General features: G+C 43.2%; 2 protein-coding genes across 21 annotated transcripts in view; one reads left to right on the top strand and one right to left on the bottom strand.

The window, feature by feature from the left end:
* glsa (glutaminase a) overlaps positions 1-10,851 on the top strand; it is an 18,354-nt gene extending 7,503 nt beyond the window's left edge. Inside the window, exons 2-19 of one of the 5 annotated variants that reach the window (XM_083551394.1) lie at positions 1,958-2,048; positions 2,644-2,762; positions 3,961-4,090; positions 4,185-4,264; positions 4,576-4,739; positions 5,574-5,632; positions 5,714-5,746; positions 5,879-5,937; positions 6,558-6,624; positions 6,727-6,777; positions 6,923-7,099; positions 7,371-7,502; positions 7,822-7,914; positions 8,064-8,125; positions 8,392-8,468; positions 8,860-8,923; positions 9,130-9,313; positions 9,357-10,851. In XM_083551394.1, the coding sequence (XP_083407520.1) occupies positions 1,958-2,048; positions 2,644-2,762; positions 3,961-4,090; positions 4,185-4,264; positions 4,576-4,739; positions 5,574-5,632; positions 5,714-5,746; positions 5,879-5,937; positions 6,558-6,624; positions 6,727-6,777; positions 6,923-7,099; positions 7,371-7,502; positions 7,822-7,914; positions 8,064-8,125; positions 8,392-8,468; positions 8,860-8,923; positions 9,130-9,283 (1,612 nt within the window). In that variant the 3' untranslated portion in view covers positions 9,284-9,313; positions 9,357-10,851. Of the gene's footprint in view, positions 1-1,951; positions 2,049-2,643; positions 2,763-3,960; positions 4,091-4,184; positions 4,265-4,575; positions 4,740-5,573; positions 5,633-5,713; positions 5,747-5,878; positions 5,938-6,557; positions 6,625-6,726; positions 6,778-6,922; positions 7,100-7,370; positions 7,503-7,821; positions 7,915-8,063; positions 8,126-8,391; positions 8,469-8,859; positions 8,924-9,129 lie in introns of all 5 variants that reach the window. The other 4 variants (XM_083551392.1, XM_083551390.1, XM_083551393.1 and 1 more) reach the window with 4 other exon arrangements.
* The window catches only part of stat1a (signal transducer and activator of transcription 1a), a 25,172-nt gene continuing 22,913 nt past the window's right edge, over positions 10,242-12,500 (bottom strand). For 9 of the 16 annotated variants that reach the window (XM_083551369.1, XM_083551367.1, XM_083551377.1 and 6 more), the window contains 3 exons: positions 12,228-12,297; positions 11,984-12,013; positions 10,242-11,494 (listed from right to left, as the gene is read on the bottom strand). In XM_083551369.1, coding sequence (XP_083407495.1) covers positions 11,468-11,494; positions 11,984-12,013; positions 12,228-12,297 — 127 coding nt within the window. In that variant the 3' untranslated portion in view covers positions 10,242-11,467. Of the gene's footprint in view, positions 11,545-11,983; positions 12,014-12,227; positions 12,298-12,500 lie in introns of all 16 variants that reach the window. The other 7 variants (XM_083551380.1, XM_083551381.1, XM_083551372.1 and 4 more) reach the window with 2 other exon arrangements.

Raw genomic sequence — 12,500 nt, 5'->3', positions numbered from 1 at the left:
ATCCCCTGAATTGCATTTTTGGTTGTTATTAGAATCCATAACGAACGATTTCATTATTTAGTGTAAAAACATGTGGCGGCTAATCACGACATTACCATCAGATCGTATCGCTAGTGCTGCTAGTCATGATTTCTCAATGCTAAACTTCTTACACAAGGAAACAGATCCCTCCTGAAGCAAAGCTCTTTCACTGAACCAGACTCATATCAGTCACACACACATCACACACACGTTCTGTCTCCTATAATCAACTCAGGATGGTGGGACTGTAGCGAGAAACCTGAAGCATCACCACGATTCTAGGAGGGAGTGAGGAACCTGTTTTGCCACACACACACACACACACACACACACACACACAGAAATCTGTTTCTCACCAGGGATTCATTGGCAGATCATAATAACATGGATACCACTCTGTGTGTGTGTGTGTGTGTGTGTGTGTGTGTGTGTGTTTGTGTGTTTGTGTGTGTGTGTGTGCACTCCTGAATTAGGAATGAGTCGATCAGCAGATGTCCACTGCAGGGCAGCGGAGGCTTAGAATAGCTTAGTTTAGCTCTGACGCTGAAGTGTGACGCAGCCATATAGCGGGTTGCTAATGGACCATTAGCATTGCTGCGTCTTCACACGTTCACAACCGGATTATTATAATCTGTATTATTCTACTTAAGTTACATCATGAGGATGATGATGATAAAGATTTTGTGCCACATACTCACTTTATGATTGATTGTTCCATTGATGCTGTGTGTGTGTGTGTGTGTGTGTGTGTGTGTGTGTGTGTGTGTGTGTGTGTGTGTGTGTGTGTGTGTGTGTGTGTGTGTGCGTGTGTGTGTGTGTGTGTTCACCCCCTGTGACGATTGATCTGCTCACTTTTGCATTTTGTAAGTATTTGTTCTTTATGATTCACTGTGTTTGTCATCTGCCTTCCCTTCCACAATATGCGCTCTAGAGCCTCTAGATCCTCACACCCATGCCCTTCACATGTTCTAGAATCTCTCGAACAAGACTTCCACATTCTCGATTATGGCCGTCACATTCACAACTCTTTTTTCAACAAGCATTGAAAAATCTAGAACTCTTTTGGACAAGCATTTGGCATTCTAGAATCTACAAGTACCACACATCCAGATTTAACAATGTTCTAGAGCTGCTAAAAAAATAAATTCCACATTCTCAAATTTATCCTTCCCTTTGTAATGTAACATTTCAAATTAATCAGTGTTCTAGAGCCCTTTGATATTGACCATTCTGTACTCTAGAATAGTTTCACTAGGCAGTCTATATTAGTCCATATTAAAACTTTTTCTTTCTTCTAGAACTCTTTTAACAAACATTCTACATTCTACAATCCGTCAGTCAAGAATGTCCATTTCTAGAGCATTTAACAAGCTTTTTTTCCACTAATCCTTCAGCACACATTCTAGAACCCTCCCACACGCTACGCTTTCCCCAGCCATCCAGAGATTACAGCAAAGAGGCTTTTCAGAAACAGAAGTATGGACAGACATGCTCTTGAGAAGTTGATTTTCAAGATCATGGGCCTTTGTGCTTTGTTTGTGACAGATGTTCTTTATGCTGTGTCTCTGGAGGTTTTTTTGTATAATTATTTTATTTATTATTTTCCCTTCTGGAGGAATCCTCCTCAGCTCTTCCACAATGCACTGCAGCGCTGAGGTGGACTGTCCTCATTCATAAAGCGAATGGAATCAATGTGTGATTTCAGGCTTTTCCTCTGCTGTCACTCCATCTCCAGCACTCCCCCTCGTCCTCTCCCTCAGTGCCGTGAAGATCAATACTGAAAAATATTTCTTAGAATTACAGTGACCATCTACTTATTGTGTCTCTGTGTGTGTCTGTGTGTCTGTGTGTCTGTGTGTCTGTGTGTGTGTGTGTGTGTGTGTGTGTGTGTGTGTGTGTGTGTGTGTGTCTGTTTGCATTTTATTACCAGAAGAAGGAAGGCAGGAATCCTGCCCAGTCTGGAGGACCTGCTTTTCTACACCATTGCCGAGGGCCAAGACAAAATCCCAGCACACAAGTTTACTACAGTACACACACACACACACACACACACACACACACACACACATTCTAAAACTCTTCCACAAAGCATCCAACGTTGTAGAACTCTTCTACTAAGCATCAAACATATTCTGCATCTATAAGCATCTGATATTCCTGAACATTTCCAATATGCATTCAATATTCTGGAACTTTTCCACTAATCATCACACATTCTCACATTTTAGAACCCTTTCTCTATGCCTTTAATATTCTAGAACTCTTCCACTAAGTATCCCATTCCATGGATTTTTCCACATTCTGACCCCCCCCCCCCCCCCTTAAGCATCCAGCATTCTAGAGCCCTTCCAGTGTGCACCCCACATTGTAATACACTTCCAATATGGATCCAAACATTCTAGAACATGCCACGTTCTGGAACTCTTACAACAATGTCATCATTCACACATAACATCAATATATCTAGAACTCTTCTATTTTAGAGTTTATAATCCACAAGTTCTCCTCATGTTAATATATGTAACCATTCATTATGATATACATCATTCTCTCTCTCTCTCTCTCTCTCTCTCTCTCTCTCTCTCTCTTTCTCTACCCCCCCCCCCCCCGCCCCCCATGTAGGCGTTGAAATCGACTGGTCTGCGTACAGGAGACCCCCGTCTGAAGGAGTGTATGGAGATGCTGAAGATCACACTGAAGACCTCGTCTGATGGAGCTCTGGATCGACACCTGTTCAAAAAGTGTGATATCATGATGAACCCTTTATTTCGTTCACAACTGCTGTGAAGGACCTTTATATCATGTCTCAGTCCCACAGTAATGAAGTGTTAATTATTAATCAGAGACTCGACTCTCCAGGCATGTGATTGGCTGCTGCAGAGTGTTTTCTAGAGCTCAGTATTAAATATTCAGTGTTTAGGTGTTTGGTGTCTGTGAAGAACTGTGTGTGTGTGTGTGTGTGTGTGTGTGTGTGTGTGTGTGTGTGTGTGTCAGTCTTTAATCCTGAATAGATATATTCCTAAATGGTGTATTTCTAGATGTGACAGATGATACTTAATTCTGATTTGCTGGCTGTGTATTCAGAAGCAGGAAGGCTTCCAGTGACATCCAAATGAAGGGTTTGTATATGAAGTTTCCTGCTGAGATCCTCCATCTGGCATGTATTTAAAAAAAAAAAAAGGGAGAGAGATGTCAGGATGACAGGATATTTGCTGTGCAGAATTCCAGACATTGTCGTTCCTTTGTCCCCGGTATTAGTTTGTGCTGTTGTGATAATGTCACAGTAGAGGTGTAGCAGACACATATTTCACGGTTCGAGTAAGTAGTGAGTGAGCAGCAACAGTGACACTGCGCTAACTTTAGTTTCCTATTTTATACCCCTGGCATTGTTGCGTATGTTTTCAAGATTAATAATAATAAAAAAAACGTGACACTGCGCTCAAAGTGCGATGTGGAGAATAAACAAACTTGCGGTCCAACACTTAATATGTTCCTGAGGGAACTCAGATTGTAACCAACACGTGTTTTAGTTGTTCCACACGTGAAAAGAATTGCATTTGCTTCACGTGTGCACCGAACCCAAAGCCCTGTGCCGAGACGGTGCAGTAAGAATGCGTTTACTGTTACACCCATGTGACGCACAGCTATTTATTATGTTACAGAAAAGCCAGATGAAGCACAACATGGACTTCAAGATCTTTGGATTTGGTTTGTCCTGCAACCACAGGCAGCTAGAAAACAAATAATTTTGCGTTCAAGTTGTTTTGATTGTAACCCATCACAGGCTCGAGTCTTGTCATCATGGCAACATGCAGCAAAGTAAAGTTGAAGCTTGAGCAGAAGAAAGCTCAGGATGAGTCCGAGTCCACGACACTGAACAGGTTCCTCCTTCCAGAAACTAAAAAGTGATGAAGAAATGATGTTTTTTTTTTTGTGTAGATGTGTCCAGAGCAACATTGTGTTGCTCACTCAGGCGTTCAGGAAGAAGTTTGTGATTCCCGATTTTCAGTCGTTCACGTCGCACATCGACGAGCTCTACGAGAGCGCCAAGAAGCTCTCAGGAGGACAGGTGAGCATATCATCAGCTATCGGTGTGTTTGTGTTTCAATCATTAGCCTGTGGATAAAGAAAAGGCTTTGTGTTAATGTTGTGTTGTTGTGTAGGTGGCAGACTACATCCCCCAGCTGGCTAAGTTCAGTAGTGATTTCTGGGCCGTGTCTCTCTGTACCGTTGATGGCCAGAGGTACGAAATGCAAAGTTTATCGAAAAAAACTGTGTGTGTGTGTGTGTGTGTGTGTGTGTGTGTGTGTGTGTGTGTGTGGTTCTGCTATAGGAAAATAATTAACACCTGTACAGTGCGACAGATTTGAGTTACTGCCACTGCATAGAACTTACAGTGTTTTATTTCTCTTCTATCGCTTTGAAAATGATTCAAATTCATAGATACGTTCTATCTAAAACTTGGGACTCCTTCCATACGTGTTCCATCTCCTTGCTTTTAAAAAATACGATAGAAACGATGATGTAGCAAAATGTGTTTTTTTCCCCCCTCAGACACACAGTGGGTGATACCAAAGTGCCGTTCTGCCTGCAGTCCTGCGTGAAGCCGCTGAAGTACGCCATCGCCGTACACGATTACAGCACCGAGTACGTGCACCGCTTCATCGGGAAGGAGCCCAGCGGTCTGCGCTTCAACAAGCTGTTCCTCGACGAGGATGGTGCATACACACACACACACACACACACACACACACACACATTACAGAGGACCGGTAAATAACTGAGGACCAGTACGTAATTGGGTCAATACGGGCCACTGATACGCATCAGGACAAACATTACTGTTATCAGTACCGTTTAATCTCCGTACACTTCAGTGTTAATGGCGAATTAGAAGCTGCTGCTTGTCATTTTCCATCCTTGAATGATGTCATCGCGCAGCCAAAAAGTGTTTGATGTGCATGTGACGTCCATGCGCATGTTCGGTGTATGTTTGCGTTTGTCATGGCGCCAGTGTTGAAACGTTAAAAACCGCAGGCCCACTTTATACCAGTGTGGGACACAATATATACAGTAGTGTTCCATTAAACATTTACAAACAAAACACGCCTCTACCTCGAGCAGTGCGCTGTATTTTTCTCTCTCTCCGTCATTTCCCGTCTCCAGCTGTAACTCTCCCACCCCACCCTCGAGCCTCAAGTTTTTAGTTAGTACTAGTAGTCTTTGGGGACACCATGTCAGATTTAAAATGTAAATCTAAAAATGAGGAACCCCACAGGAAACGCTAGGCTAGAAAAGGTTTCACCGTCAGTGACGTCTCAGACACCCACGAGAAGCAAGAAAATCCCTGAAAACTGAACAAATTCCAGAGTGTCACAGGGCCGTCATGACCTTTATATCAAAACAATCATTGCCCTTCACTCTGGCGGAGTCGAGCTGGTTCAGGTAGAGTCGGCATCTGTAACTGCAGTACTAAAGTTCAGCCGTAATAAAATAACTGCTTTATAACCATATATCATAGCGTTCCCTCTGCCGTCCTGTCGTTTCAACAGATAAGCCACACAATCCCATGGTGAACGCCGGAGCGATCGTCTGCACCTCGCTCATCAAGGTAAACCACGTGTGTTCGCGGAAAAACTATTCTGAGCTCCACGGCGTCGAGCGTTCACAAAACCCTGTGTTTCTTTTCCAGCAAGGCGTCAGCAACGCCGAGAAGTTTGACTACGTGAGTAAAGCCTTTATGAGAAATAAAACGCTTCGCTCAGCAAAATAGTTTTTTATGTTCACTACGGGGTTCGGGCCAAAATAAAGATGCGAGCACGTGGAGGCGGAGCTCTGACTGTTTTCCACACTGCAGGTGATGAACTTCCTGAAAAAGATGGCAGGAAACGAGTACGTGGGCTTCAGCAACGCGACGTGAGTCTTTGCATTCTCTTCACTTGGTATCCACCAGGGTTGCCAGGTTTCTGCAGATTTTCTAGCCTAAAATAAAAAAAAAATCCATAGATTCCAGAACCCAGCCCAAAAATCTGAAGTAGAAAAAAACAATTTTTTTTCTCAGCATTTGTGTACAAAGATCAATATTTCAATATTTTTTTTTTTTTGGAAGTACAGACATTATGCACTCCAAAATCCTCTTTTTTCTTTTCCCCAACTTTTCTATATACTATAACTTACAGAAACTCTAATTTAACACGTGTAAACACGTGTTATTTTGATTATTTGCTATAAAACAACATCATTGTAACTGTAGATTAATTGTAGACTAGCCCAATCTGGCAACCCGATCATTGCCCATTCTATTCCTCCTTTCCCTTATTGCGGGGGCAGCGTGTATCCTGTCCCAGTGGGTCTCAGGTACACTTGCTGCAGATCTTCATCTTAATTTTCACCAATGGGAATAAAAATAATAATAATAATTAGGGAAGAGAAAGAAACGGTGCAGAGACGCTGCACCACAACATCTTAAAAGACAAAAAATCAACACACATCACAGTTTATCTGTTACACAAAAGTGATGTGTTTGTCCGGTCCAGGTTTCAGTCTGAGAGAATGTCGGGAGACCGAAACTTCGCCATCGGATACTACCTGAAAGAAAAAAAGGTGAAAATAAAATATTATTATTATTAATATAATAATGCAGGCGTTTCTTCCCGATAGAATCATGTTTTATGATCATTTTATTTTGTATGTGATTATATACAGTGTTTCCCAGAAGGCACGGATATGACCTCTATCCTGGACTTCTACTTCCAGGTCAGGCTAAATTGTTTGTTTTTTTGGATCGTTGTTGTAAGTTTTATTTGATATTTATTTTAGAATGTTCCTGTAACATTCCTCTGCCATTTCATCATTTCTACTTCTTACTTCTTGTTGCTTTTGTGTGTGTGTGTGTGTGTAGTTGTGCTCCATCGAGGTGACCTGTGAAAGCGCTAGCGTGATGGCGGCTACGTTGGCCAACGGAGGATTCTGTCCAATCACAGGTGAGCGTGTGCTGAACCCTGAGGCTGTGAGGAACACGCTGAGTCTCATGCACTCCTGCGGCATGTACGACTTCTCCGGCCAGTTCGCGTTCCACGTGAGTCTTACACACACACACACACACACACACACACACACACACACACACACACACACACACACACACACACACGCACACGCACACGAACACGAACACACACACATAATATAGTTCTTTTTTATTGAATTTAGTTCACATAGTTACAGAGAGCTGGAAGCCACAGTCCAGAAACACAGAGTTACATTATGTGTGTGTGTGTGTGTGTGTGTGTGTGTGTGTGTGTGTGTGTGTGTGTGTGTGTGTGTGTGTGTGTGTGTGTGTTTTGCAGGTGGGTTTACCATCAAAGTCAGGGGTGTCTGGTGGGATTTTGTTGGTGGTTCCTAATGTGATGGGTATCATGTGCTGGTCTCCTCCTCTGGATAAACTGGGGAACAGCGTCCGCGGCATCAAGTTCTGCACGGTACCTCGTCTGTCTGTCTGCATTTGTCTGGCTTTCTCTTTGTCCATCTGTCTGTTGGTCTGTCTGTCTGTCTGTCTGTCTGTCTGTCTGATCCCTCTCTCTCTCTCTCTCCCTGTCTGATTTCTGTTTGTCACTTTAACTTTGTCTGTGTCTCTCACATTTTCTGTGCGTCTTCCTCTCTGTGTCCTTTGCCCTCTGTCTCTCTCTCAGGAAATCATAATGTGTGCAGGATGAAAAAATGAATATAAACTGTACATATTAATTAATTTGTGTGTGTGTGTGTGTGTGTGTGTGTGTGTGTGTGTGTGTGTGTGTTTAGGATCTGGTGCAGCTGTGTAACTTCCACAACTATGACAATCTGCGTCACTTCGCTAAGAAGCTGGATCCCCGGCGAGAGGGCGGAGACGAGCGGGTGAGTGATGGGTCTGTTCTCCAATCACAGCTGCCCTGACTGTGACCTCATAAAGCGAACATCACTAACTGTCTAACCTCGCCTTTATTTACTCGTGTGTGTGTGTGTGTGTGTGTGTGTGTGTGTGTGTGTGTGTGTGTGTGTTTCAGGTGAAATCTGTTATTAACCTGCTGTTTGCTGCCTACACAGGAGACGTCTCTGCACTAAGGAGGTATACACTAACACACACACACACACACACACACACACACACACACACACGTCCCCTTTTCACCCTTTTCTTTCTGAATCCTTTAATTCACTAATACTGTGTGTGTGTGTTCGTGTGTGTGTGTGTGTGTGTGTGTGTGTGTGTGTGTGTGTGTGTGTGTGTGTGTGAGTGTGTGTGTGTGTGTGTGTGTGTGTGTGTGTGTGTGTGTGTGTGTGTGAGTGTGTGTGTGTGTGTGTGTGTGTGTGTGTGTGTGTGTGTGTGTGTAGGTTCGCACTGTCCTCGATGGACATGGAGCAGAGAGATTATGACTCCAGGACAGCGCTCCACGTGGCTGCAGCTGAAGGTACTCACAGCTCGTCCTTATTACGTCACTTTACCCCCTGCTGGCTAAACAGCTGAACTGCAGCTACACTGAAAACCTGGAAGTGTTTGGAGTGTTTTTCGCCCCTAGTGGTGGATATATCTGTTTTATTTTGCACATAAATAAAATATATACAATAAAAAAACTATACAAAAAAAGTGCAGGGAGAGACAGAACACCCGAAAGGACATGAACAACAAATGAAATTAAGACAATAGACTGAATTATAATAACAAATGTGTACGTGTAAATGACTGCGCATTAATTACAACACGTGTCGAAAACCCCGGAATAAAGTTCTCCAAATACATAAAATATAATGAATATAAATATACACATGCACACTGACTGTCTGAGGTGTGTGTTTTCACAGGTCACGGCGAGGTCGTGCGCTTCCTTCTCGAGGCGTGTAAGGTGAACCCTGAACCCAGGGACAGGTGAGAGAAACGTCATGTTCTAGAGAAACCTTAATGTTCTAAATGCTCTGGGTTAAAAACTCTGGAGACTTCTTCCATAAATGTTCATGTTAATTAATTCTGATAAACAAAATCCAGTAATTCAGCCGTTACTGTACAATACTCTACTGTACGATAACGTTTTTTTTTAAAAGTGTGTGTGTGTGTGTGTGTGTGTGTGTGTGTAGGTGGGGGAACACACCCATGGATGAGGCCGTACACTTCGGCCATCACGACGTGGTGACAATTCTGCAGGATTACCACAAGAAGTACAGTCCTCAGGAGAGCTGCACTGTAGGGGACAAGGAGACGGCAGAGAAGAACCTGGACGGCATGCTCTGAGCACCAACTTGTGTGTGTGTGTGTGTGTGTGTGTGTGTGTATGTGTGTGTGTGTGTGTGTGTGTGTGCGTGAGATGTTCCTGGTGATTATTTTAGTAGACTCAGTGTAGGCCTGGTGATTATATATTTTGTGCAGAAGTGCGTATTTATAACGAATCGTGTGTGTGTGTGTGTGTGTGTGTGTGCTCAGAAGCTGATGCTTCACAGGGTTGCCAGCTTGATTAAATTCAGAAACTCAGTTAAATCAGGAAACTAAAAAAATTTCAGAAAAGGAGGATTTAAATCTGGTTCAATCTGGCAACCCCCGGGGAAGCGTCAGCTTGCGCCTTGCCACGCCGTTTTGCTCTTTACAGCGAGCGTGTTATTTATCTACACACACACACACACACACGCGCGTTCTCTCCGAACGTGTTGTATATCCTGTATAAGTGTAGTGATAGATTTCGAGGGAGATTTAGTGTCTTGGGCTCACAGAAGAGTGTCTACGCAGAACACATCGTTTTAAAGGTTTTTAGGGTCTGTGGTGTCGGTGTGCAGCACTAACGCGGTACAATTAAATCATTTTAAAACTAATCTGAACTACAAATGAATTACCTACGAATATTAAATAAGCATTGTGATGTCACAATGTTAAACCGTCACCAAAGACACGCCCTCTTTCTCACGCTCATGTGACCATGTGTCTGAAAAGCGAAAGATTTTTTTTTATCCTAGAAGTGTGTGTGTGTGTGATGTACTGTATTAGGTGATTATGGACCAGGGTGTGTTTAGCCTGCGAAAGTAAGGGATGCTTTGTTTTATTGTGTGTGTGTGTGTGTGTGTGTGTGTGTGTGTGTGTGTGTGTGGTTTTTCCGAGGTCAGTTCTAACTGCACTGAAGTGTGAAAGTGTAGGTTGTAGGGAACAGAGAAGTTGAAGGCAGGGACGAGGTAAAGACCAAATCAAATACACCACATTTGACTTGTTTGTTTGTTTATTTATTTAGCTGGACATGACTTGAAACACAAAAACATGATACATGTACGAGCAGCCTGGATGCACCGAGGCTTACAGAGGGTGCGTTCCATAATTATTGCCCCCCCTCCTGCTATGAATTTCAAAATCGTCTCGTCTGTCCTTTTCATTTGTATTTTGTGGTGAACCTGGCCTACACTGATTTCTCATCCGGAAGGGTGCCAATAATTTTGGAGAGCACTCGCATATCTCCACACATCCGTCGTCGACGTGCATCCAGGCTGCCGAGACGTTCGTCCCGTATAACGAGAAGGCAACCGACAAAAAACCCAAACAAAAGCAGCACAAGAAGCGTGTACGATTTGCAAAGACGAGTGCAATATTCATGAGGAAGTCTAATCGGACGGCAGGATCTAATCTATCTAATCTAGCGACACGCCGCACTCCGACCAATCACCGGGTGTGTTTACGACTGAATGTAATGTTTATTTGAATCTATATTATATACAAACCTCCTCTATATGAATGTTTCTGTTTGTGACGCGGTGCGGTGGTGTTACACGCGAGTATTTATTTCACCAGAATGAAAGATCCAATAAAAGTCCACATTTCCCAAAGCACGACGTTCCGACCTTTTACTCTGTTTGTTCCAGGTTTCGACACGCAACTGTTCCATCAACAAACAATGGGAAATTTGTGCTTTAAAAAAAAAAGGCGTTTCCCACAACACGGTAACCATGGCGATGATCAAATTAAATTTGACAAACTCAAAACGTAAAAAGGCTATTAGCAAAGCAATATATAAAAATATATACCGGGCTGTTGTCATGACGATGAAACAGGAAGTGCCTGTGTTTAAATTTCAGTGTGCAGTGTGTGATCTACCACAGTTAATAACTATCTCATTATTGATTCATTTATTTATTGAAATACAAAATAAATGTATTTGAAGGCACAGGGAGCCTGAACAATTTTTATATGTTTGGAGCCGGGGCGACTCTCTGGTCGGATTTCAGAGGCGAAAGGAATAAAAAGGTGCATCAGAAGCGAGTAAGTGCTTTTATCACATAAGGTGCAGAACAAAGTCCTTATTATGGTGTTTTTTCCGTTATAACGTTTTCAGCGTGGTGTAAATTTACGCCGCAGGACGATCTGAAGCTCAGGTGCTCCATTTCCTGGTGTTCTGTAGATCGAGGTGGACGGATGAGGGGACGGTTTGGCTCTGTCTGATCGTCACTCGCCCGGCAGGCTACAGTACAGCTGGACACCGGAGAGAAGGACGCAGCGGCGGGTTAGAACACATTCATCAACTGGAAAAACCCAAATATAGTGTTTATTTCACACTCTGGAAACAGAGAACAAGAAAAACTGCTCATTTCATTTCGCACACTTTTCTACGACGCCGTTTTAGTGCTTGGCACAAAGCCGATAGGATCACAACACTCGCCCCAATTTTCCACCCATATGTGTTTCTTCTCCAAACTGTTCCCAAAGTTGGAGGCACACAGTGGCATGAGTGAAAGATCTCCTGCTACAGAGACATTTGAGATGAATGTGAATGTTCACCACTGGAACATCTTCCCAGGAGATTGGAGCTTATTGTAAGAACAGATGGGAACAAAATGTGGAATGGGATGTTCAATAGTCAGGTGTCCACAAACCTTCGACTTCACAATCTCGACATGACTGGTTATGATCGAATACATTTCTTATTGATTTTGTTTGAAAAAATAAAAGAATTGGTTTTACCTCTCCAAGATCTCCGGTCAGATCACGCGTCTGAAGAACAGAAGAAAATTCCTAATTATAAAAAGCACCAGCTTCGACTTAATCAGTTTAAATAAAATGTACAACATCAAAGCCATAGCACAACCAAACTCCCACTCCTGGGCCCCTGAGCAAGGCCCTTAACCCTTACAACAGAGCAATCGTGTAAAATGGTGAAACAGATGGTAAAGTATCTACTGAGTACGTGGTGGAGTGTGCCGCGTACCATGCGCTCCAATTCTCCGTACTCCTCCGGCGACAGTGGCATCATGGTGTCGGGAAAATCTTGCGATTTCCTGCGGACACACAAACAAAATGAGGGCTTTTTTCGCACCGCATTCGTCTTACCTCAGAGGAAACGGGAAGTGGGAGCTCGGAAACGATGCCGTTTTTCGACCTTGTGAGTTTGAGCTACAGAATGCGGGGGGAAAACGTTCATCATTTGTTCGAAAACCGAAGTTAATGCGGTTTAATGTCTACCAAGAGTGTAGCGGAACAC

The sequence above is a fragment of the Silurus aristotelis genome (genome assembly GCF_946808225.1).
Source record: "Silurus aristotelis genome assembly, chromosome: 9".
Classification (NCBI taxonomy): domain Eukaryota; kingdom Metazoa; phylum Chordata; class Actinopteri; order Siluriformes; family Siluridae; genus Silurus; species Silurus aristotelis.
Note: the sequence above shows the minus strand (reverse complement) of the source record. Positions and strands in the feature narration are given on the sequence as shown.